The 27,022-nt window shown below is 39.4% G+C and overlaps 1 protein-coding gene across 3 annotated transcripts in view; it reads right to left on the bottom strand.

Moving 5' to 3' along the window:
* The window catches only part of plxnb2b (plexin b2b), a 123,540-nt gene that overhangs the window by 24,471 nt on the left and 72,047 nt on the right, over positions 1–27,022 (bottom strand). For all 3 annotated transcript variants that reach the window (XM_038705378.1, XM_038705377.1, XM_038705379.1), the window contains 17 exons: positions 19,479–20,608; positions 18,251–18,439; positions 17,979–18,104; positions 17,172–17,272; positions 15,455–15,581; positions 13,805–13,961; positions 11,535–11,646; positions 10,893–11,001; positions 10,444–10,545; positions 9,618–9,713; positions 8,912–8,999; positions 7,473–7,657; positions 5,794–5,942; positions 3,797–3,902; positions 2,947–3,083; positions 2,368–2,550; positions 1,061–1,154 (listed from right to left, as the gene is read on the bottom strand). In XM_038705378.1, the coding sequence (XP_038561306.1) occupies positions 1,061–1,154; positions 2,368–2,550; positions 2,947–3,083; positions 3,797–3,902; positions 5,794–5,942; positions 7,473–7,657; positions 8,912–8,999; positions 9,618–9,713; positions 10,444–10,545; positions 10,893–11,001; positions 11,535–11,646; positions 13,805–13,961; positions 15,455–15,581; positions 17,172–17,272; positions 17,979–18,104; positions 18,251–18,439; positions 19,479–20,606 (3,189 nt within the window). In that variant the 5' untranslated portion in view covers positions 20,607–20,608. The remainder of the gene's footprint in view (positions 1–1,060; positions 1,155–2,367; positions 2,551–2,946; positions 3,084–3,796; positions 3,903–5,793; positions 5,943–7,472; positions 7,658–8,911; positions 9,000–9,617; positions 9,714–10,443; positions 10,546–10,892; positions 11,002–11,534; positions 11,647–13,804; positions 13,962–15,454; positions 15,582–17,171; positions 17,273–17,978; positions 18,105–18,250; positions 18,440–19,478; positions 20,609–27,022) is intronic.

Here is a 27,022-nt window from a genome sequence, read left to right as displayed (position 1 = left end):
TGCATAATGTGTGATTATCTTAACCAAATCAATATTTATTGGTCATTTAGTCTGTTGTCACTGTGATTTGAGGTTATTTTTGTGAAATTGTTGGGGGAAAAAAAATTTATTTTAAGAATATTAATAGAAATTTTTACCCATTTTAGTGATTTGAGTGGAAATCTATATTTGCTAAACATTTATATTATAACTAGGCTAAGTTTGAAAAGAAAAAAAAACAACCTGCTTTGAGCCGCTAACCTGACTCACAATGTAATCAACATGTTTTCACCACAAGCCAGCAGCAATAATGACTACAAATATTTGGGTCTAGTTCAGTGGATAGACTTAAACCAAGAAAAGCTTATGAAGTTGACCAGCCAAGGCCTTTCAGATAACACTTTACATCCGCTACTAGTTTGCGGCAGCCAGAAGTCTTTTCAAATCTCTCCTGTCCCTGGGTAGCAGGGAAAGAGACTTGGCCAGGAGTAAAGTGGTGCATAGTCACGTAATCTTCTGCAACCTTAATACCGGTATTAAATTTAGTGAACAAAATTGCTACTGCTTAACACTGCCCAGTACACTGGAGGGCAGGCGCTGGCAAGCTGTGTGCAACTCCTTCAAGTTCCCTGGCAGAGTCAACCCTACTCGATTAAGCTGGACGAGGAACATACAGTAGTTTTATCTTGGTGGGGGTGAAACAGTTGTGCTACTATCTGCAATCCTACAGGTTGTAAAGATATTTGGCCTAAGAAGTGGGATGAAGTAATACTGGTTTATGGAATCTCACTGATCAGTGGAAGCAAGGAGGAGTGGAGTGTGTTGTTTGTGAGCCTGCCTCACACAGTTTGAATGAATCACCACTGTAGTCGTGGGCTCATCCGATGTGGGGAGATCAATGGACAGGGGACAGGGGGCGGGCAAAAAACAAAAAAATCGCAGGAAAGAGACTTAAGAGAAAAGAGTGAAGAGAGCTAAGAAATGATGAATACTTTCAGAAGTGGATAATCAACAGGCTGATGGAAAGACGGAGAAAGATGCTGATAAATAAAGGGTAATAGAAAAATATAGACGCACACACCTCAAAAGCTGTCGAGTTGTCTCCGTTGACTTTCAAGACAGCAGTCTGGATTATGTCAAAGCCGGAGCCGGTCACCACAATGTTCCTCCCTCCACTAAACACACACACACACACACACCACAACACAGTAAAACACATCTTTGAGTATATATATACCCAGCCACACAAAGACAAGCTCATAGGGAGAGTTACGGGAAGACAGACACAGTTCTTAAATTGCACCTGGGGTAATCTTCACTGGAGATGAAAACAAATTAGTTTAGCCTGCGAGCAGCCTATCTGTTGTCTGTTGTTCCCAGTCTGTGTGCCTAATCACACGCGCCCTAGTGCTTTCAATTGCACAGAAAAAGCAAGGTAACCGTCTAATGCATCAATTTTCAGCGATCATCAAGTCAGTTTGGTACAACATCAAAGACTAGCATTTGTATCCCCTTCAGCTGATCAGAAGTAAATATGGAAAATATTCTGCACACATACACAAACACGGGCGCACTCAGCAACTCTTGAAGGACAAATCATACTTTTAAAATCAAAAAAGGTTCTTGGCATTAATAACCTTTACCAAGGTTTCAGAAGCCAAAGAACAAGGCATGTGTCTTTCTTAGTGTTCAGTTGTCCAGTATTTTCAAGTCGACCTTGTCATCAATGTCAATTTAGCAGCTTTTTCATTTTCTTTTTTTGCCTCTTTACTTTAAAAACAATAGCACAATTTGAGGTATTTGAAAAAAAGACATTCTATTTTTTGTCAGTCTGGATCTTTTTGTCCCATTTTTGTCCATAACTATTAGTCAATAAAATTTGTCTCACAAGACTAACAGTTGACTCTCCAGCCATGTTAGCAGTGCAAAGTGGTGCTTTGAGCCAAATCATACTGTCAGCATAGAAACAAGCCAATGTTAAGCAGGTATAATATATACAAAGTTCAAGTTGGTAGTGTGTTAACAACATGTGCTGTTTAGCTATAAATAAAAAGTACAACTGAGACTGATGGGAAGGTATTTGCAGGTATTTTGTGATAAAGCAAAGTACTGGACAAAGTTTGTCCACTAGTTTGGCTAAAAACTAACTTGTCTTTGAGTCCACCTGAAAGTACAAAAAATGCAGTCCCTCTGAAATCAACTTAGCAGTTGTGGCAAACTTCCCATGTCTCTAAAAAGAAGATGATAAGTAAAATGGTATCATGATATCCAATAGTCAGACAGAACAAAACGTGAGAATAACACTCACCAAATAGCACAAATAAAAGCAACATTACAAACACTTTGATTTGAGCTAAAAAGGATAGTATGCTGCTACTTTGTACTGACCAGACAAAGCTTCCTTTAGGGTGGTGGTCCAGCATGATGGGATTTTCCAAGAATTGGAAGGCACTTGGAATGGTTTTTGTGGTACTCTTTCCATACTTCACTACAACGGCGAGAGGGTCAGAGGGCACCTTATCTGCTCTGTATTCTCCTGTCCTGCAGGTGATCTCTACTCCGAAGTGCTCCCTGCCAAGACAAGGACATAACTCAACACTGGCTGTCTGGAGGGGGGCAGGGGGTCGCACAAGGCCACGGTGCAGTGGAAGCCAACATGGCAGCAGCTTGACAGCTTGTTAAATCCTGGCTTTGCTGCTTCTCTAGCTCGTTATTTTTCCGTTACCTCTGCCTAAAATGTCACCATGGGCTGGTTTTGACAGAACACTGTGGTCACAACAGCGAAGGCAATCTTCAGGAATGTAAAAAAAAAAAAATCAATTTATGGGCTTCAAAGTGTGCATACTGTAGAATTTGCATAGAATACAATGTCTGAATAACAAGTACCACTTATCAACTGAAGAGAGTGAATTGAAACAGAATTGGGCTTTGGCGTGAATGACAATTATTGAGAAAAGCAATCCTTACATAGTGCAGTCCACCCCTCCGACAGTAACCTGGACATCATCCATACTGCCAGTGTCCAGAAATTGTCCAGAAATTGTAATGAGGGTGCCCCCAGCTTTAGGACCTCTAGAAGGTTTCACCACCTCGGGAATTGGGTTCTGGTGGGTAGGTGGGTGGGAAATACAGCATGAATACATACTCATCTTTTTCATTTTTTACATTCACACACAAGCTCCAACCCACAGGCAAACACTCTCTCGCTCACACATGAACAACAGATACAGTGCTATGTCATATACACACACACATATTCCTCTCACCCTTCTTGATCTTGCCCCCTCTTTCAGAAACATTCACACACACACACACACACACACACACACACACACACTAATTTGCTGAGCAAACAGTTAGGCGGAGCACTCCCCTGTGGGGAAGCTTTAGCGGAGCCAGAGATATGAAAAGCCAGTTAAATAGCTATGCTGTAGCCTGTTAAAGTATTAGAGAGAAAAGGGGTCCTACTGCACAGCATATGTTTAAAGAGGAATGCATACTCATTCTGGCTTATCATACTGTGCATTACCGTTGTAATGTGACTGCATCTAGGTGCTTAATTTACCAATACATACGGACATTGTATTTGTACATTCAACTTAAATGACAAGTACTTGGTATGTTCTAATAAGGGGCTCTGTCCTGCAGATAGGAAACATAATAGAGATAATAAAACAACAAAATCAGCTGAAAGCTTTTGGATGTGTTTATTTTCTGGGAAACCAGGGTGTGTGTGTGTGTGTGTGTGTGTGTGTGTGTGTGTGTGTGTGTGTGTGTAATGGAAAAAATGTGTGTGTGTGTAATGGAAAATATTTACCCTGTAGGTGAAGTACATGGAGGAGGTTCCTCTCTTCCCCCCCTTCACCTCCACCTCCACCTGGCCCCAGTTACTGTTTGACACAGGGCCAATCTGACACACCACACTGGACAGCACAACAGAAAAAAAAGTGAGTGAAAATATTTAAGACTACTGCTGCCGCTAATAATTATTTCCTTGTATTGTCCCATCAACAGAACAAAACCCAAAGGTATTTAGTTAACTATGACATATGATAAAGAAAAGTGGAAAACATTCACGTTCAAGAGGCTGGACCCACAGAATATTTGACATTTTTATTTGGAAAACAATCCACTATCAAAAACATTTACACATACAACCTTTGTTGATCAACTAATTAATAGACTCTTGGTTTCAACTCTATTTAAGACCTGTATTCCAGATCAACGATCAGCATTATCAGGTTTGTGAAAGCGTTTGTGGAAATTGGAACAGCATTTTGTGAGCTTAAACAAATTCCACAAATAAAAACTCTTGCCTATGCTACTTTGACTTCCTGCCAGGAGCTGGCCATTTAAAAGAGATAGCCTTGTGCAATTTTGTCCAAATGTATCCTGTGAATATTACACATACTGGCAGACAACTGAGTACTGTGTCTTGTTTTAGTTAATTGGAGAAAGTGGAGAAAATATGTGTTCTGTCCACATTTTGAAGAGGGCACACATGCTAAACAGGTTCATCAGATGTTGCTGACCAAGCAGCTATGAATGTAAAATGATTTTTAATGCCAGATTGGCTGCTTCATGCATCTAAGAAATTGAACCCTCTGGGAATTTTCCCACATTGCAGTGTCTGGAGTTTACTTGGAATCACGTCATAAACCAAACACTCCCAAGTCTGCGCCAGTCCTCGGGGGAACATGTGTTGCTGATGTAAGAGGTCAGCATAAATGGCAAGCCTCATTCAGGCTAACAGGTGTGCCACAATTAACAGCTACATCAGTGATGTGAAGGAATGAAATATCACAATGGAAAACCTGTCAAAGCTTAAAGCAAGTGAGCTACAGCATGCAGTAGACCATGCAGAACAACCAACAACACGATGAAGATCACAGCAGGCCCGTTAGCACCAAAAGTGGATGATTTAAGGGTGAAAAACATTCCACCTGCTCTCATAAATCCCATTTTATGCCTCATCATGCAGATGGCGGGGCAAGAATTTGTCATAAACGTGAATCCATCCTGCCAGGTGTCAACAGTTCTAGTTAGTGGCTGTGTGGCAACAATATCGATGCTTTCTCTGTTAAAGATGTATGGAGTGAACACTTTTTAAAACACAGCTGTGACTGTAGAGCATTTGCAATACTTAAGTTTATTCCAGTAGGGATTTTATTTTTTGTGATGCTCAGCCCATAACAGCAGCTTCGGGATGAGGGGGAACAGAATATCTGCAACATGACTAGACCACCAAAAATATGTGGTAAATGTGTGATGCTATCAAATCAGTGTGGCATATTCCCAGTGATTTGGTGACTTCATATCTCTGGTCATTTGTGGCCACAGACAGTATTTAAAGACTGACATTCAGCAGCCTTCCGCAGTGGAGAATGAATACAGTATTTTTACTAGGAGTATTTAGTTTTTCTGATACTTGATACTTCCACTACACTACATTTATCTAATAGCTGTAGTTCCTTTCAGATTAAGATTTTATATTAAAAACACATATAATAAGCTTATAAAATACTACACACTGTTAAAGATTAAACCAGTGGTCACTTTTGATATGTGGAGTACATCTTTCTCATAATAATGTACTTGTAGTTTAAATGAAAGACTTTCTGATCAATATAGCAGCATAATTAGCTAATTAAAATATGAACCCAGGTCACCTCAAGGAAAGGCAAAGTTCTCCTTAGCTGATAAGGTACCCAAAAGTGTACCAAAAACTACCTTTTTGTTTCGCAAACAACAGAAAGACAGTGTGTGGTGCTGCTCATATATTTGCATACACACATCAAGGTATGTAAGTATTACCTAGTGGAGACAGAGTACTTCTCCTCCTGATGGATACAGGGCTCCCCAACCACGGTGATGCTTTTAATGTCTTCCTTGTGGATGCCGAGGTTGGAGCCCCGGATGGTGATGGAGATTCCTCCCTGCAGGGGACCAAAACGGGGGATGATCTGGATGGGGGGTATACAGTGGTGGGGGTGGGGGTTTATAGGAAGAAGGGATTTGAAATGGATTTTAACAGATTAGTTGCGCAATAAGAACGTACAAGAGATTTACACACAGTCTGTTTAAGGCCATGGAATATTTGTAGTTAAAGTGTTTAACATTCAAGGCCATAGTTAGAGAATTACATCAATACTGTATTACTCATATTTGCATGTATGTTATAGACTCCACTGATGCTGGACATTTGATGGTTTACAATAGATACTTGAGCATAATAAACAAATCTATTAATGAGCTAATCTTCTATGTAAAAGTATAACATGAACAAATATTTGAGCGATAAAGATATGTTTGGATAAAGGTATTTTACAGTGGAATAATAACTATTATATAGGTCATAAATGACAGAAAGAGAAAATATAAGAAAAGAGTACATTTGGAACAGTAAACGTAATCGAAATTTAAATAATTTTAAATGGAAGGAAAGAAAACAAACTTGAAGTTAAAATCAAATACACAATAAATCTAAAACACGACTAAGAGTCTACAGCCGTGCTAGCAGCTCTATGAGTGCTGCTTTAAGCTAAATGCTAACGTTAGCATAATGTTTATCATATATTAGCTCCATCTAATATTAGTGTAGCATGTTAGTCTTCCAAACAAGACAGTCAACCCTACAGCCATGTTAGCAGTACATAGTGGTGCTTTGAATTAAATGATAACACCAGCATGCTAACATGCAGGTGTTTAACAGGTATAATGTATACCAAGTTCACAATCATAACTTAGTGTGTTAACAAGCAAATATGCTATTTAGTATTAAACACAAAGTGCAGCTTAGGCCAAAGGGAACAGCATTAGTTTTGCAGGTGTTTTGACCATAAACCAAAGTCTTGGACATATTAAAATTATTGTACCAAACCATTTAGTAGTTGTCACTAAGAACCAATAATGTCAACCTTGTGGTAGTGCTAGAGGAAAATTCAGGAGATCACTAAAGTAGGTAGGATACATCCTCTGGGGACCATGAGTGTCTGTACAAAATTTCAAAGGAATCCAATGGATAGTTGTTGAGATATTACAAGGCTGGATCAAAGCGGTGGACCGACCGATGGAACAGATAATATACATTAAAATACAGCCAAAAAACATCTTGCCAAGACACGAAAATGGCAATTTATATGTAATGTCTTTATCGAATTATGTATTGGTCAGGTTGTAGTATGTATTTTCATATCCTCCATCACACGGACATCGACACAATTACTGATGGATTTTTGTCAATGACAATGACACACTGACAATTAAGCAAGCAAAGAAAGAATTGATCTGATCTTGATACCATCAAGGAGAAGCAGACTTTGAACTCCTCAGTTGACATAAAGAGGAGGCAAAACAAACACAGCCAATGAAATACTCCAATCAATAATCCAGTCACCATAGTCGATGCCTTTTCCCTGCTAGTCACAAGCCTTTATTTCACATTTCCAGTTCAAAGGTCAACATAAAGATATGACAACACTGTAACTACTCACATCAGTGATCTGGGGGTCAGGACACTCAGTGTTGTAAGGATCTCCAGACCCTTGCTGGTCAGGATTGCACAACTTCTCGTACACACATGCCTTCTGCCTTGCGCACCACACACACCTGTACTTTAGGTCAGCGTTCTTACAGAGGCTACAGTCCTCTCTCCCCACGGAGCAGTTGTACAGGGTGACTGTAGGAGAAGTAGTGAAGGGGAAAAAACAAATATCTCATGTTGCATTATATTAATATTCCTTAAAAAAGGTCTTGTTTTTATAGTTTCAGTTCAGTGTCCTTGCTAAAATATTTCTGAACATTGTTGATTTGCTCATCTGATTCATCCTCAATATTTTTATTTTTTTTTTACCATGTGCCATCAGAGCCATAACCTCAAAGGTGAACTCTGTTTTTTTATAATTTGTTTACAGGTCTTGGGGATAAAACTTGAAAAAAGCTCCACAAAGTCTGATAAATTACCTTTAGTGATGTTACTTGAGTCACTCTGGTTTGAAAATGAAAACAATTCTGGGGACAAAGAACATTTCCAGACCTCTGTAGTTCCTCATCTCTGCTTTAAGCCATTAGCTCGAGACTACATTAGCTGCTACTAGCTTAACACAGCCAAATGCCTCACCCAACTCTTAGTGGTTGAGTTGCATTGTGGGTAATGTAGGAGCCAGCTTTTGACAAGTAAGGTGAATGCATGGAATAAAATGCTATCTCTGGTTCTGCTGCATTGATATCCAACCCTTTTTAACAAGCGCAATTCTAAATTGGTGGAAGTATCTTTTAATGGGCAACAGCAAGTGCTTTGTGGACTACTTTGCCCTGGGTTGGCCTCACAGGCTACATACAGTCTTGCCTTATCGGTGGAGGTAGTGAGCAATACAGCAGATATTATTCAAAGCACAAAAAGTACCTTCACTTTCTCTTGTGTAATGAATTAATCTGTGGTCTGTTTTTATTTACAGTGAATACTTTTCTAAAAAGACAATAGAATCAATAACAGATGAGGCAGTGACGCACAATGCTCTTTGCAGTAGATGTCAACATAACATTATCTATCGTAAAGTATCAGGTCTCTATCAACGACTAAGCATGATTTTAACTATGTTTACAGAGGTTTGCATAGCATTTTTATGTTTTTTATAATACCATTATTATGAATGGCATGACTGATTTTTATGTTCACGTATGATAACTTGTTATAATTTGCATAAGTAAAAACAGCCCTCACAATCGCTTGTTATGAATGTCCCTGAATCCTTCATATTCTGTCAAAACGTGTGCGATGATACAGTCATTACCAATTAATTTTCTGATTAAATTTCAATTTAAGATTAAAGGAAACTTCCTCAGATCTAATGAAGGCTACACGCTGGGACTGGAGGTGTACACACATGGCATTATAAATAAGATCTCCACATTAAAATGTGAGAGCGCGTACCGTTCAGCGTGCTGTCCATCTTTTTGCCCGACTCCTTGTCCTTCACGTAGAAGAGAACATTGGTCTCTGGTGACTTGTTGTAAGAAAACTAAGAAATTGGAAGAAAATGAATTATTAATTCAGAATCCAGTGATTAATAGCACTTAAGCTCTTCTCGGCAAACAGTGTGGGCTGCCGCTCCCCCGTGCCAAGAGAGAAAAAAAAAGGATGAAACATTTTTTTTACCCAGGCTGGCAGATTTTCAGCTAAAGAAATCAATGCTGGAAAAGAACATAGCTGGGGGCTAGGCACTGCTTGAGCTTCCCAATCACAGAATTCACAATGTGGAGATGGAACTAAAATAACTCCAATAAAGGGAGTCTGTCCATTAGAGGGAGCTAGAGAATATCAAAGCAACTGTGAACACCAGCTAAAGGGTGATTTAATTCATAAGCCTGGAACATAAAGTCAGCTGTACATAGATATAAAGTTTGAATTTAAGCATTTTAAGTACTAAAAAGTTTAAATCAAGTGGTATCCAACAATACAGTTTCAAGGTTGTTCTGTATTGCACTTTGATAATGCCAAATCGGCCATAGTTGAAGGACCTGTGTTGAATGGAGGGAAAATTGTCCTATCTGAACAAGCTAAGTAAAGGAACAAAATCAGCAGTCAAGGATCACGTGTCAAGATGAGTGTCAAGCAACTACAAAACAGATGTACTCACACTGAAGCCACTGAAGGTGTAGAACGGCCCACTCTCAAAATGGACCTCTTCCTCCACATTTCTCATCAGCTCAGTGCCGATGGTGAAAGCACGGCCCTAGAGGATCAAATAAAAACAAGAAACATGGTGTGTTAATTTATGTAGATCCTATTAAATCAAAATACTGTTCTATGACCCCCCCCCCTTACTACATAGCAAGAAATAAACACTATCTTTTGACTGCCGACTCTTGCAGCCCCTCTGTTCTCACCCAGCGAAGTTTGGATGGGATGCGTGGATTCTATTCTTGTTCTTGCAACAGTATGGCATGTGAGAGAACAAGTACATTCACAAGTCATACTACAGGCAAAATGTACAACATCAGGCAGTTCCTTAGCTGCACATCTGTTGGCACAATTTACCTTCTCTCATGTCCATAAGGGCTTCAATACATGGGTAAAACAAGCAGACCTGTAAGGACACGTGTTTTACAACACAAAAGTGCAGGACACAGAAATTGTATATGGTAATCTATAGAGAGACGTGTCAACACTTTCATTCTGTACAATTTAATGGATTACAAAAGCATGCAGTTGCGGTGACTGATGAAAATCTTAAATCAGAATGTAAATTGATTTTCTATATGAGAACACCACATCCATAAGGTCTTATTGAGAGGCTGTCTTTAACTTGTTTTTTGTTATCAAATGGAATGATTAATTTCTATTGTTGCTTTTATTGTTGTTTTATATATATATATGATGAATGTCCTGTGACTGAAATGTTCACTTTTGTGTCAAATAATTTCACATTTTGTAATAAATTGATTGTTTTTGTGCCACTTTACCTGGTAGAGGTCCAAATTGATACCCTCAAAGCTGATATGAGTCTTGTAGCCCACGGGGATCAGCACTGGATCTGGATTCTCAAACTGAGGACACTTCGCTCCCTGAGAAGGCATCAAAACAAAACAAATCAGATACTCCCTCTTTCAATCATTTACATTTTAAATATGCAAGCTACTTAACGGACACCCTCATCTGCGGCGACAGATAAGTGTATCGCTAAAACATCTGCTGACTTGTAAATTGATATTCTTGACATTTGTCACACAAGATGGTGCCAGCTGATACTGGGATTTGAGTTTTTTTATTCATTTTCAGGATCAATTTGGATCGCTCAGGCGCTGCATAACGTGTGGTGATTAGATGTGTCTTTTGAAACTTCTGCTACAATTTTTTCGGAGGTAAAACTCCTTGACGTGCCACTGATGTGTTAACCCTTGAGAAATCTAACCTGACGCTGCTTGATGATGTTAGTATCCACCACGTCGTCCATGTCGCTGCAGGTGTGGTCATGTGTATTCCACTGGCAGCCCCACGAACTGGCCACACATGACATGCACCTGAAAACACACACAGAAAGAAAAAAGACACATAAACACCAAAAATAAGAAAATGCTTTCACACGCATAATTAGGCTGGAGCACACACGCATAAAAGCACACACAAACAAAATCTAAAACATGCAAACTCATCAAAGAGCGTCCGGCACAAAAATCCATGTTGCTGACAACGAAATGGATCTTTGCAACTTCCCATAAGCAAAGCTCGTTCATCACACATTCCTCGGCATGAAAGAAATGAGGAAAAAAATAAGGAGGGGAGAAAAAATGGCGAGATTGACTTTCATTTTTTGATTAATGAAAAGGAAACTGAGGCAATTTCCTCAGCTTGGTAATAAACGGAGGAGAGAAAATGCAAGAGGTGCATTCAAAACTACCATGCATCACAATTTACAAACAGAGCCTTGATCTCTCATCTGTTCATGCACGGTGATACATTTACATCAAGCCTGTCAGTTGATTCTGTGTTCAGTGTCACTGTGTATTTTCAGTGCATGACAAAGCAGAACTGATAGATTAATAGTCTGACTCACGGTGTGTTTTCAGATTTCCTCACTGTAGCAGCACAGTTGTAGAACTTGAAGTCCCCCGTGGCCAGCTCCACAGTCTCGTTGACAAAAATCCTGACTGGCACGGCCACAAAGTCTGAGGACACAGCAAAGGGAGGGTTAAAATGTCCTCCACTAGCTGTTGAGGGGATACGGGTTTTACACATTTATGAATGGGGTTAGGGTCTTTGGAAATTATTCTTACATTTCAAGACATCCACAGTGTTTGTGTGTGAAGAAGACAAAACAACACAAGGCGATACATTCTGACACGCAAGACATGACCTTGAAATCATGTGTGACAGAGCTTGACCACAAATATATTTATACTCATTTTGAATCAATGTATTAATTTAATAAGACTTGGAGTCTACAGCCATGCTAGATGGAAAATCAGGGGATCCCCAAAGTTATTATAATTCATGCTAAGAGTGACATGAACGTGTGTACTAAATTTCATGGTTATCCATTCCAATTGTTGTCAAAGCATTATATTCAAAATCACAAATGTCAACCTTATGGTGTTGCTAAAGGAAACATTTCATTCATCAGCCACTAGTAAGCCAGACAAAAAGTTATAATCATTGCTAGATTAACCTGATGGGGGTCCAGGGTCAAACATCTGCTGTTTGGCCCCTACTGCCCTCTGTGAAATGTACAATGTGTGTACTCTATAGGCTCAACGTTCCCATTAAGACAAGGGTTTCCCCAAGGAATCTCCTCTTGTGGTCAATTTAGTTATAATTTGACTGCCTAAACAACCATCCTAGCTAATTAAATATTTATAAAATATATAAACATTTACTGTGTGAAATAGCATGTCTGCTGTCTTTAACTAAAGCTCCATGTTTGTCTATATTTTTACGATGTAAGGACAAATTTTGCTAATTATGACAGCCCCAAGTGAACTGATATTGTACTTGTGTCAAATTCCCTCATAAATGGGAAATTAATCAATTAAAGGTTCAGTGTGTAAGATTTCGTGGTATCTAGCGGTGAGGTTGCAAATTGCAACCAACTGTCCAGTCTACCACCATTCTGAGACAGCAGAGAGTTGCCAGTCAAGAAATGAGGTTTCTTTATGTAGATATATTAACAAAATGTCTTTACTTAATTATTCAGTAAAACCATATGTTATTGCGACTTGGCCACTGACAGATAACACTGAAAATGTAAGCCAAGAGTGTGAAACACTGTCACTGTTTCTGCACCACAGTCCATTATAAACCACATAATAGATAAAGTTTAGCAATAATTGCCCGCCAGCAATAATATCTTGCCTGTATTATGGCTTTGATAGCGGCAAAAAATATAAATAAATAAATATAGTGGTGCTGAAATAGATCTCAGTCATGACAGCAACAGTTAATCACATAAACACTTCCTCTTTAGTGTTTTGTTCTGCAAAATAAAAGCGCAGGACGCTTGTTTATTGTAATGCTGTATTTGGAGTTGAACTGAGCTTTTAACGACATTAGAAGACATTAAAAGAGTCTGTAGCCTGCTTGACAGACCTCTGAAAGAGCCGTCAGAAAACGTGATTCCCCTAAATGTCCTCTGCCTGGAGATACTGGGGAAATGAAAAGGCGTCCGTAAGTTGATGGATGTGGATCAAACACCCAATCACAAACACTGCAGCACATGCTGTAATGTGAGCCTGAAAAATAATTGCTGCAGAATCCATTTGTTGAAGAGAGAAAAAAAACAATTGTCCCAGAGTGGGACTAAACACACAACCTTTGAGCTGCCAGTCCTGCGCTTTACCAACTGATATTCTCTATTCTTATATTCTCAACCACCATCTAAAGGCTGAAAAAACTCATCTAATGGAAAACTTATTTGCTGACCTCTGCTGTATATTATTACTTCTACTTCTTCTTCTTATGTGTACGTACGTATTTGTTTGTCCATTATGTTTGTCCATTTTCAGCTACTGTAGAAACATGACGACGTAACATTGCGACCTCCATGAAAGGGGGACCCGCAGTTATGTAGACAGAAATGACTCATTCTAAGGAAATAAAAACATAATGGTTTATTATGTAAGGTCTTTTTACGCCACGGAAATAGTTATGGATATTATATTGAGATTCTGTCAATAGATCCTCAGAAATATTACACACTGGATCTTTAATGGAAACCTACTGAGACTACAGTGAACCCTTGGCATCTGGAGCCCACTTTGCCCATTTGTGACACAACGTTGGTTATGATGGAGACACCAGACAAAAGAGGTTCATTTTAAAAAGCCATACCTTGGTCACCAGATGTTTGTGGTATAAGCGTAGGATTGGGCAGATCGCAGGAAACGTGACCATTGTCAGACCTGCCCTTACTCTGGAACGAGTTGATGGTGCAGTGCAGACGGTCAGAAAGCCCAACTGTAGGAAGATACTGGATGTTGATCTTCACCTGAACAGAAAAAAACCAAACACATAGATTTGGAAGTGGCTGAAACTGAGTTTTTCACAGAAAGGGTTACTGCCTATTTGTATGTATGTCTGGCTGAATAATATCAGTTAAATTAACTGTTGAAAACAGATGCCCCCGGTACCCAGGGGCAACGGGGCTCAGGGAGCAACATTTAATTTTTTTTTATAATTTTCGTCGTTTAAGTACAAAAATCCGCCTATTTTGTCACTCCGAGTTCCAGCTGGCGCCATCTTGATTATTGCTCAATACACGTGAGCTGTCTGCCGTCTCCCTACTTTTTCTGCAGAGCATGAGAAGTGGCGCTTTAATACACACAGTCTTTTTGTCCATTTTCTGGCCGACCCGTTGGAGATACATAGACATGAAAGGTTTGCTCAAGACGGCTCAATTGATGCCCCCACATCACTGTGGGATGTTCCGTTCTCAGTCTACAGGCCTGTAAAGCATGGGTGTGCTTTTGGTGACAGGAATGTTGATGAATACTCACTGTTTTTATCAATATTTCAATGTTATGTTATTTGGAACTTGGTTGTATGGACAGAAATGGGGTTTTAAAGATATCTCCCAATAAAAGTCAACATTTAAACAGTAAATATTGCCAAAATATGGACATTCGCCTGGTATATTTTGAAAATATTGTATGATAACTGTTGTATTTTAGTTTATTTTCATGAAAATTACAGTTAGAATTGCATTCTAGGTGAATTAAATGATATTCAGTTGCATTATAAGCGTCCTTATGATGGTTTTGATGGTTTATTGCATTAAAATATAGTTTTTTTTACTTTTTTTCTGTATTGCATCTCCATGTAGCCTGTAATGGTAAAATAAATATGTTAATGTACAATGGATTTATATTCGTTAGCTTCTGACCTTTCAAAGGAGACCAGAATTATGCATCTAGGCCAAATGGTTGAGGAGTTATTCCTGATTCATTTTGGGTTTGTTATTTAAGGCGTTTTTCCTGGAAAAGGGTGTCAGTTTTCAACTCTGCTCTGTGTATAATTCAAACACCTAAATCTATGTGTTGTGAAGTTACAATACAGAAACAGTTTCCTTTTTTAAGGCTAGAGATTGATTGAGGAGTGGCTGTTGATAGAAATACAAAAGTGAGTCAGAAAGGGAGGGACGGCAAAGTAGTCAGGTAGCGGAGAAATGGGAAAAAAACAAAAACTTGAGTAAGAAAGCGCACTAGAGAGGCTCTCCATCTTCAGGCTGTGAGCACAATCAACCAGGTCGGTTATAATAAGCTAGTTGGAAGTTTTCTGGATGGATCGATACAGAGCACTGCAACCTAGAACCAGTGGTCTCTGATTCACAACAACTGTTTATAACCCAGGCTGTGCATGTTTGTGTGACTTTCACGTAAGTGGGGTTGTGTTCTGCAGAGCGAGAGAGACAGAAAGAAAGAGGAACAGAGAACAAAGGGAGAGAGTGAGTAAGAATGAGAGAGAAGAGAAGCAGCGCTCTACCTTTTGAGTCTTTTTACAGGAAAGGTTCGGGGGATAGAAGGAGATGATCTTGACACACTGCTGCTGGGGGCTCCAAAGCCAGCCATTCTTCTCCTCTGCCCGTCGGCACTCAGACCTCCTGGTACACCTTCAGAAGAAGTATGAACAACTCCCATAAGCCTCTGCTCTACACCCCTAAATGCTTTCACAAGACCTCAAAAAAACAGGCTATGGACTCTGACAGATTTTCAATGTGCTTTTGTAAATAACAATCGCATGCCCAAGTGACGTCAAGCAGGGTCTGTGCAGATTTTCAAGATTAAGTTTTATATAGATATAAAAAGCATTAAATGCCCTCATTGGTAAATGAGCAAGCAACAGTTTAGACCTGAAAGATAATCTATTTATTACTGACTAATCGTTTAAGTAATCTTAGCATGTAAAAAATGATGAATATTTCCTTCCAACATCTCAACTGCAAGTATTTGGCCTCTTTACTTTGTCTTATATAGTAGTGGACTGTTGGTCAGGGAAAACAAGCAATTTAAAAATGCCACTGTTGGCCTTAGGAAACTGTGAAAGGGATTTTTCACTAGTTTCTGACATTTCATAGATTAAATGATAAATTGATTAAAGCTGCAATGATTAGTTGATTGAAAGAAAATGAATGGACAACTATTTTGATAATTGATTAATCGTTTCAGGCATATTTAATGCAAAAATTACACATTTTTGCTGCTTCTTACGCATCACAAATTCAGTGCTTTTTTCATCATCAATTGGGTAAAACAGAATTCAAAATTAAATCCCTACAAGAAAGGGAATGCAATGTAATATGGACGTGTTTGTGCAAACAAACAGAAGCAGAGAATATAATATAGCATTAGATTTCAGTGGAAAATAAGTATTATCTATTAATCTGACAATTATTTTCTCGATTCATTAATTAATGATCTTGTCATTTAAACATCATAAAACAAAGAAAACTGTCCATTTGTGTCCAGGAGCTTGAGGTGTTGTCATCAAATGTCTAGTAGTTTTATCCAACTAACAAAACCCAAATATTTTCAGCAAAATAAGACAAAAAAGAACAACAGAAATATCGAATGATTTGAGAAGCTGGAACTATAAATGTTCTTCTTGAAAAAAGAAGCAAAGATTAATCTACCATCAAAATAGTTGCTGATTAATTTCCTGTCAATCGACTAATCATTGCAGCTCTAAAGTGCGTGCAGTGTTTCTGAATAAGAGTATCAACGACTTCCAGAGGGACACAGCTGTTTTTCTCCTTTTTTCTTGTTCCCGATCACATCCCTGTAAAATACATGATACATACCGCCCCTTCTACCCTCCAGACCCTGATAAATATAGGCTGATGAGAGTAAATTGCACAGACTGCCTTCGCTGCATGAGGCTGACAAACAGCTTTAATTCCTTACGGCTGCAAGGACAACAGGAGATGGAATATAAACACTGAGGGGTACTAAAAGTGTCTGCAATAAAACACTGAACAAATAACCTGCTGTGTTTTACAGATGGAATTGCATGTGTGGGTGTTTGCGTTAGTCTGTCGCTAGATACATGCCTTTAAAAGTGTATGCAAGAGTGTATGTATGTATGTATGTATGTATGTATGTATGTATGTGTGTATGTGTGTGTGTGTGTGTGTGTGTGTGTGTGTGTGTGTGTGTGTGTGTGTGTGTGTGTGTGTGTGTGTGTGTGTGTGTGTGATCCTTACCTGCCCTCCAGGACACACCAACCACAGTAAGGGTCCTTCAAATCCACACACGATTGGCAGTCTTTCTTTTGGAGGCACGTCTGCACTGGCACCTTGGTGATCTGGAGCATTACAACATAAAATATGATCAAACGGTGCACCTTAGGGGAGACTGCACAAAATATGAAGCATTTAAAGTACGGCTAGAAAATGCTCCTTGGTTTGTTGCAGGTGTGTTGCCCTGCTTATCATCAGAGTACATATGGTACAATCATCTTATAAAATGAACTTCAACCACGTCAAGCACCTACAACATTGTATCTGCATTAATGGTTCAATAATGTAAAATATATTATTAAACATTTAGAAAGGGATATTTCTGTCTAAGTACATTTACTTTTGATACATTTGCTAATAATACTTGTGTACTTTTAAGTCAAACTATACATACTTATGTATACTTCTACATTTTGGTATTTCTACTTTTACTGAAAGTAAAATATCTGAGTATTTCTTCCTCTAGTGATTATACCCTGTACCATACATAGCAGATTTAAGGTCCACAATATATTTGTCATATTATGAATTTAATTCTGATAAAAATAGTCAGATAGTATGTGACTGATACTCTCTTCCTGTGATTAAATTCTCAATAACAGAAAGAAGCTAGTGAAGAAGCAACTGCAATACTATGTCTACACATGAGACGTCTACTCACGGAAATCTGACGGAACACACATGCTTCAATTTCAATTTTAGACAGCTGTCCACACAGGCAGTGTGCTGGCTTGTGACTACAGTGTGTAGTGTGGCCCCTGACATACACACCTTTTTTTCAGTGGTAATGTAGAGGTGGCTCTGACTGAGGTCAAAGAAAAGGTTCTTGTTGACCTTTTCTCCTATGGTGTCGCCAGAAATTCTGTTGTACATATATACATCTGCGCTCAGGTGCACCTGGACAGAAAACAAAAGTAACACTTTCAGACAAGAGGTCTTAAATTCCCCCTGCTTCCTGCTTCCCCTCAGGTAAGACTAAAAGCTGAAAGGGAAAAAAAACACAGTCAAGGAGAGAAATCCAACAGATCAAAAGACAACTCCACCTTGAAGACTTCCCCCTTGCTGTTCCCCAAGAAAGCGATGGTGTGATCATTCTCCACAGCAACAGCCACAGCAGTCAGAAGGCCAGAGGTGGTGTACACTGCATCTGCCTTTAAGGCAAATTTCGGCTTGCTGGCCAGAGGGGAAGGCAGAAAGTCTGCACCACATTTGAAGTTTGCCAAAGTATCCTTCTGTAAAAGAAAAGGAAGAACAAAACGATGATGACACATTCTGTGCTCCCTTTAATCCAAAGGATATGAGACGGAATATTTGAGAATCAAACTTCTTAGCAGTGTTGTATGTCCTCTAAATGGCAAGAGTAGGTTTGGGTAAGGTTTAACTTTGGGTAAATTTTTTCACCATTGTTCTTTGTGGGCCAGTATTTTACATGTGTAGTGAAAACACAGGTCTAAACATTCAATATGTTTTGTTTTGGTAATTTCTTTTACATTATATACAATAAAATGTATGTATTAAAACGGTAATATCTTTCATTTGCAAGTTTGGGATAACAGAGATACAGCAGCGTATGTTAATAATTTAGCAATTTTGTGTTACAGTATGACAGACATATATCCACACATGATGAACAATGGCCTGCTTCATTTATGGTTGAATAAATGTACTGTTGATATTGTAGCCATTTCTGTAAGAGTGAGACCTATTTGTGTTTACAACAATCTGTTCTGTTCAAATAGGCTAAAGCCATGAAATTAAAACTGTGTTTGAATTCAAGGGCTACTTGCTTTATTTAAATGGCACATGTTAAATTACGATTATATTTATTTCTGCACCATGCACTGTTCAAACAGCCTGGAAGACTAGCATATCTTTCTTAATGTGGGACCAGTGGATGTTACAAAGTCATACTGGAATTTACATGAGCTTTGTATTTACATTGTTGTTTTCTTTGGGGGTTTTTTTGTTGGAGGGCCTGTTTTGGCCCTGAGCTGCTTTTTTTTGCCTATCAGTGCTATATGTTATTAATCTGTATGAGTTGAGGGAATTGGGAAAAAGAGAAATGGAAAGGGGGAAAATGAGACAGAAGGAGAGCTTTAGACAGAAGACTATAAAAGGATAAGGCAGAACAAAATAAACACTAAGACATTAAAGTAAACCGTGACGCATCTATGCATAATTGATTACTTGAAAGGGGAATTCTTCAATACATATGCCACACACAAATGATTGTTTAAAACTTCTATCAGCTGATATATCAGAAGCACTTACTGCAATTTTCGATGTGCAGAATTCATCGGTTTTAGAAGAGTAGGGGATGTCCACAGCAGGAATCCGGGAAATTTTCCCAGAGTCACTGTAACATGCACTGATGATTTCCACCAGCCGCTTATTAATGGAGTTGAGTGGGTACATGCAGAGAGCCGAGTCGCTGTCGTCATTGTCTGAACTCGCCACCATGAACAGAACTTTGCTCCAGGAGTCGACCTTGTCATACACACTTGATTCAGTCATGACCCGTGCAAGCTCTTTTCCTGGAAAAGCCACATATGCAGCTTGGACCTTATTGTATCGGTTATTCGGGCCGCAGTTTAACTGGAGCTCCGTGTGGGAATAGTAATGGTAGTCGTCTTCACAAAGACGAGACACAAAGGTCAGGTTTTTAGTATCTGTACCATCGAGTGTCCGTGAGAAGAGGAAATAAACAAAACCATCCTCTTTGAAGGCAAGGCGGAAGTCATGTAGGTACTTTGGAACAAATGGTGTTGTCTGTACCGTTGATGCCTCAATGATGCTCTCAAACACGACCCAGTCACGGAAGTCCTGAAGGATTCGTGTGCTGATGAGTTTTGTACTGTCCAGGCTTCCATAGCCCTTCCCAACAACAAACACACTGAAGGTGTGCCCATCTTTTGAGTAGGTGGACATTACGGCCACCACGTTCACGTTATCCTCTATGCTAGCCACGTAAGTCCTCTCTCCTTTACTGTCACTGTAATACAGCTGCTGTTCCACATTGGTCAGATTGAGGAGGGAGCAGATGCCCCTGTAGCGGCTGCCGCAGACTATGAGAGAACCGTTGGACGGATGGACCAGCAGAAGCTTGTTGTGGTTGTTCATGGGCTTCGTGTCCTGGCATGCAGAAGCAGGAGGTGTACAGGTTCGGGCGTCCTCTTTGGGACCCGTCTCGGCGCGAGCCTGCAGGTGGAGTGACGGCCCCAGCTGGAAGATGGTATTGATGGCCCCCAGGTAGATGCGACCGGTCTGGGGGTCCTGGACCACATTGTTGATGGAGGTCTCAGAGGTGAACTCCAAAATGGGGATGTTGTTGTTCTCCTCCTGGGCTTGTGAGATTGACTTGCAGAAGAGAAAGAGGAGGAGGGACACCCAGCTCGCCATCTCTGAGAGAACAGAAAGGGAGAGAGGGCGTTTCATTATTAATGCAGTTAAATTCACATGTATCAGCAACACAAGACTGCTGTGTAGAGTAGGTGGTTAACATACACACTAAACACAAACTCACACATGCAATCCAATGGATATGTGGACAGAGTCTGCAGTCAGATGGATCAACCGCAAAGATTTAACTGTATAGTTCAACAATATGAAATCGCATTCATGCAGTGAGTTACATGTGAACACCGATACTATTCTTATTGATGCGGAGTAAGGGGACAGTTAGCTTAACTTAACTTTTCATTTCAGTTATTATGTGGATTAAACAAAGATATAACATGTTAATCAAAGAAATTTATAGGCAAATGCTTTTACATTTGGACAGAGGCAGACTTCCTCTTTCTCACGGTTTCCAGTCTTTCTGCTAAGCTAAGCTAATGATCTCCTAGATGCAGCCTACCGTACAGATATGTGAGATTGGTATTGATCTTCTCACCTAACTCTTTGCAAGAAAGTGAATAAGTGTATCTCCCAAAATGTTGAACTATTTTTAAAAAAGGGTTGGTGTGCTGAATTTACAACAAAACATGTATTCTCAGTTACCTTAAGCTTATCATATCTAGCCATGCAGATAATTAGACTTTATTTGGCCAGGATTTGAGATGTCTGTCTCTGAAAGCCACCCCAAACCAATTGAGCTGAATTACATGTTGTTTGCAGTGTTAAAAGCATTGAAACCATTACATTTAGAAATGTAACAACAACATCTCTTTCCAAATAAACTGTCCCCATTACTCGAAATAATCCACAGACCTCACTGTGAACTGTTTTCTATGGGGATATTTCTTTGGTAAAAAGTAATTCCTATAAAAACTGCTGTGCGGCTTACCTAGAGTTACTGGCATTGTTTATGATTGCACTGCTGTTGAATTCTTTAAATGTCATTTTTTTATATTTTAGCACCACAAGACACAAAAACCTTAGAGGCCGACATATATAATCTAAATCCAAATAAAACCCAAACTGTCTACGTGTCTACAAACCAAAAAGTGAGAAAATGTTTTTTCCCCAGTTCTATAAAGGGAGTGTTATTTTGGATTTAATTGACTTAATATCAGAAATGATCGCTGGTGAAAAAATAAAACTGCTCTGTGTGGGGGTAAAGAAAGATTAAGGCCGAGAGCTAGATCTCAAACCATAACACAATGAAATCCTATTTAAAAAGTTGGATCCTGTCCAACTTCATTTGCACTTTTCTGTTTTTTCACCTCCAAGCACAATGTGCTCAGGAAGTACACTGTTTTGAAACATGATCACACAATATCCCTGTAAAATACAGACAGCATCATGTACCAGCTAACAGCAGGTGCCTGTGGAGTCCTTGCTCGCTCCTGTTTGCCAGGCTGTGGTAAATATGGAACTGCAGGTGGCTTTGAAGCGGTTATTGCCTACACAGCAAATGTGCGTTTATGTTTGCATATGGTTTCGAGCTCCACACTCTCAATAGCAGTGTTGGGAGTAATGCGTTACAAAAGTAACATAATTACAGTAATGTTTAGCTTTTTGCTGTAATGCAGTAATATAACGCATTATTAAATAAAATTTGGTAATATTTTACCCATTACAATCTCAGTAACGCGTGTTACAATGCATTTTAACTCTAAATTAATTGGTGTTTTGTTTTTTTTAATAATTCACCAACACCGCAAACCATTTCGGCACCAGAAAAACCAATCCATGAGTAAGAGTACCATTATTTCCAGTTGTGGGAATCCGATGGTCGAGATTGTAGGCAGTGTCCAAACTACGGGGGAGCTCGACTCCTCTTAACAAGATGGTAGGTCCCCTGATGGATCATGCGTAAATAGATTTCTATAGGTTATGATTTTCTGCTTTAAAGATTTACTTTCCTGATCAGAGAGGCTGCTGTCAGTTCATCTTGACCGATCCTGTCGGATTGTCAGGAAATTCAAATAATCAATGACGTAATGCTGCTGTACCTCATGCGTAAATGTGCACAGCGTCTTTCTTAATGGGGAGACAATTCATTCAATTTCACCCCCCACATACACACCTCCTATTAATCAGAAGGTTAATTTTAATGACAAAGACCCAGCCACATCACTAGAACCCACCTGTGCAGGCACATCTTACTATCAGAATAATGCACCCATTAAATAGCAGTTAAAGTAACTCAAAAGTAACGCAAAAGTAGTGTAAAGCATTACAAATCAGAGATAGTAATATTGTAATATAACTAATTACTTTCAAATGACAGTAACTAATAATCTATAATGTATTACATTTTGGAAGTAACTTGCCCAACACTGCTCAGTAGTATACTCCCTCTCATTCTTCTTTGTCAAGTCCACAGGCACATTTGTCAAAATGAAAACCCCTGATGAAACTTCAAGGAATTCACTTGCCGAAGTGGTGTTTTATTATGTTAACTTGCCTTCCCTCACTGGACTAAGTGGGGAGACCACTGATTAGACATTTGCCCAGGGGGAACCTGTTAATTTCACTGGCAACTTCCATTTGCATTTAAGTGCCCACTACTTGACTTTATTTTTCTTCGCATTTACTGCCTCAGTCTGGCCACCCCACCCTCAAAACCAATTGCAATGTGTAAGTGTATCGTGCCCTTTTCAATTCACAGCTTTAAATATTTCAATTAAAATTGAAATGGTGCAATAAAATCTCTGTCTGTGCTTATTCAAGACAGTAATGTGTGCGATTAGATTTTACAGCTTTAATTAAGACAGAGGGGTAGTCAGCATTTTGTCAAGATTTAACTAAGAAGAGTAGACAAAAAATGAAGAGGTGGAAAAAAGTAGAAAACAACATCATATGAACAACAATTTCACCTCTAAAGTGACAAATCTTCAATTCCAAAGACAAGATCCACAGGCAAAGCTGAATGACAATTACAAGCATGTGTCAGCTTTAAGAAGTGCCACAAAAACTTACTTTTATGTTTGATTTTTCAAAGAAGCATAGCAAAAACAGCTTGAATTGCAAATTGTTCTAGCTGCCTCAAAAAGTTGACTACATAAACAAAAACTGGACAAAGAATGGTGGCAAAGTGCATGTTCACAGAGAGACACAGACAAATTGCCTTAAAATGATCACAGAATAAAATGAACACCCCTGTGAGTTAGGTGTAATAAAGTTTGCATTGTAAATTTGAACTTCACTTGCCTTCTCTTCTTTTAAATTGTCCACCTTTTTCATTTTCACTAATTTTGTTAAGTACTGATTTTTTGTGCTACCATATATTAAGAACTGTATTATCATTACTTACTACATTTACTGCTATCATTACTCCTACATTTCTAAGTCTCTGGACCTCAGTATACTCCAATAGCCGGATAGTGTTTTATCACAATAAGCTTCTATTTGACAGGCTGTTGATGGTTAAACAGTTTTGACGAGACAGGTTCAGGAAGTCACACTTGCTACATGACCTTTAATGTGCATTTTTCTTCTGTTTGTGGAAACAGCTGGCAGGAAAATTAAGTGTTTTATAACTGCATCAGAAGGTCCTGTACAAACAAATTAAACCTACAGTAGGTCTGTGCATCTAAAATATGCCTGAAATTAAACAACAGCTGTTTGCTTTAACACTACTGAGTGTTTTTCTGTTTTTGTACACAACAAGGAAGACCATACTGTCTAAACAGTGGGTGTGACTGTAAATATGGACAGTAAAGCATGATTGCCTCTCTGAATGTACTGTCCACTAAAAGCGGTAATATCCATATTTCTATCAATTCACTTGGCCATGATACAGGCCACACACAGAGACTCCACAAAAGGTGGATTATGTCGATAGATTCTGTAACAGAAAATGACTTGATTCCATTGCCTTCCAATCAAACATGCTGTGACAAAGCAACTTTCTCAGTTTGTAATGCACAATGCAAGGACAATGTCTCGGGGTGCTCATTTAGTTTTCAAAAAACTCCAGTTCCACTTACATCCATGACTTCAAAGAGTCCTTTTACTATTCATGCAAATCCTATGGCCAGCCCCCGACCAGAAAAAAATAAGTTTCCCTCAGATGCTGTATTGTGGGTCAGTGCAAACGAAATTCTTAACATATTTCAAAGGAGCCTGTTCTCTCTTAGGATGTCTCCTTCTGTCGCTCTATCACTTTTCATCCTTTTTTCATGGGCTTAATCCTGAACGCTGGAATTAAAGAGGCTTCAAAGAGCTGAAGAGAGGCAGACGTCTGGTGGGGGTGACACAGGTGGAATGAGGCCCATTTCTCCCCAGACCAGCCCACCTCTCTTTTCTCTACATGTCTCAAAGCTGCTGTGAGAGAACATGGCAACTGGGCATACCATCCAACACTTCGCTATTCTGAATAAATAAAAAGCTGCTAAATTTAGAGGCTGTGTGCTGCATCAGCCTCCAGCTAATGAAGCCTCCAATGGCCTGGGATAAATAATAATGAAACACATCACGTGCTAATGAAGCTGGCACATCTGAAAAATGTGATCCTGTGAAAGACACAAATGATGAATTAAAACTGCCAGATTGTCACCGCTGATTCAATTCAAATTAGACATCTAAACTAATTCCACAGCACACTTTTCACATTGTACTTACAGTAAAATGTACAAATGTCTCTTCTGGAGAAATTTGACACAGAATCGTTATATTGAATGTTTACATTACTTCCTCATTAAGACCTCACTAGAAGACTGCAAAACATAAACAACAATAATGTGATAACTCTGTAGCAAATAAATGGTTCTTGAGCTAGTATGCAGAAAATAATTGATCTATTATTTGATAATGTGATTCAGTTTTCTAGTTCTTTGTTCTTATCTTACAATACATTCTAATGTCAGGCATTGAATACTAAAGGTTGGTGCACTGAGTAATAAACACCAGGGACAACGATAGTGGGACAATGGACGGTTTCAACAAACTTCAGATAAACGTCTAAATTCATTCGTTGCACAAAGTTTTTGACAGTATGACTAATTTGCTGTGAATTATGGGTAAGTGAAGACTTGACCAAGAAACATTGCTATATCTATGGCTAGAGGGGAAATAATCATTGAGAAAAACTGCCAAGGTACTACATGCACAGACTTGAAAATATCACACGAAGGTGTGTCTCTCTGTCGGCTTGCAAGTCACAAGCCACACATCATGCACACACTCATTTTTGGTACGACTATTAGTCCCATCTCTTTCGCCCACCCTCTACAAGTTAGGACATGTCTGGGCAGGAAAAGAAGCTCTCAGCAGAGGAAAATGAAAGATAATTGAAAAATAGCAGGTGTGCACACAAAACACACACAGATTCACAGGCTTAGAGATCTATGTGCTCGCACCAATACGTGCACTGGCGCAGCCTGAAGTGCTGACAAGGTAATCCCACTCTGACCACACAGAGACACTCTTCTCTTCAAACTGCCACGCTACGTTTCTTTGACACAGGGGCACTAAAACCCAGCATGGCAGTCCGCACGCCTCTCGGCCAATCCTCTTGCCACGCAACACCCACATCCCCCTCTGCAGGATGACTCCGACCAGGAGAAAGAGTGCGAGCGTGTTTGCGTGGGGGAGTAACAGATCAGGAAGGAGAGAAGGGAAAATGAAAGTGGGGGGCAGAATGTGTGTGTAATGATTATATCAGACATACAAACACTTCCGCAACTGCTGACCTAGCAAGTTTTGAACCAGCATGAGCGCTCGATTCACTCATTAAAACAGATACGGGAAGGAAACTGATATAATACATAAAAAAAACAGACACCCTACCCCGAAAACATAATAGGGTATCACCCCATACTGTGATCATTCATATTCAGCACTTTCTTATTGGGAGAGCAGAGCTGGCTTTGACAGATGCCAGGGTCTGACACTGATGTGCGTGTGTGTGTGTGGGGGGAGGGGTTGTCTTCATGTTGAAAGCGCTTTAAGTGTTATACACTGATAAAAGTAAACTGCTATTAAATGACTCGCATGTCCCCAAAGGCTTTGCGGCAAGGCGGAGAAGGGGGGGAGGGAGAAGTGAGCGAGGGGTTAATGCTCTGAAGCAAAGCTTGCCATGTCTCCCACATTGTGTACGGTGCTGAAAAAGCCTGATAGATTGTGTACAAGGCAACAAGACAACGTGGGTTAGGAGCCATAAAAGGAGACGGAAATGAGGGGCGGATCCTTGTCCTTTACTTTCCCGCCGCCATCCAGGGAAGGATAGGCAGAACAAGCGGCATTGTTAAAAGATGAAACATGAAGTGGGAGAGTGTGGAGAACTCTTTCTTTCACTGCATGTCTGCCATCTCACTTTTTTTATTTTAAATTTGACATGTAAACGCTCTTGTCCCATCCTTACACTGAAATTGTTTCACAAGTTGCAATGGGAGGCTGGTGTGACGACGAGAATCCAATTTCCATAT

The sequence above is a fragment of the Micropterus salmoides genome, unplaced genomic scaffold (genome assembly GCF_014851395.1).
Source record: "Micropterus salmoides isolate LMB-PRFRI ecotype aquatic unplaced genomic scaffold, ASM1485139v1 Ms_hic_scaffold_8, whole genome shotgun sequence".
Taxonomy (NCBI): domain Eukaryota; kingdom Metazoa; phylum Chordata; class Actinopteri; order Centrarchiformes; family Centrarchidae; genus Micropterus; species Micropterus salmoides.
Note: the sequence above shows the minus strand (reverse complement) of the source record. Positions and strands in the feature narration are given on the sequence as shown.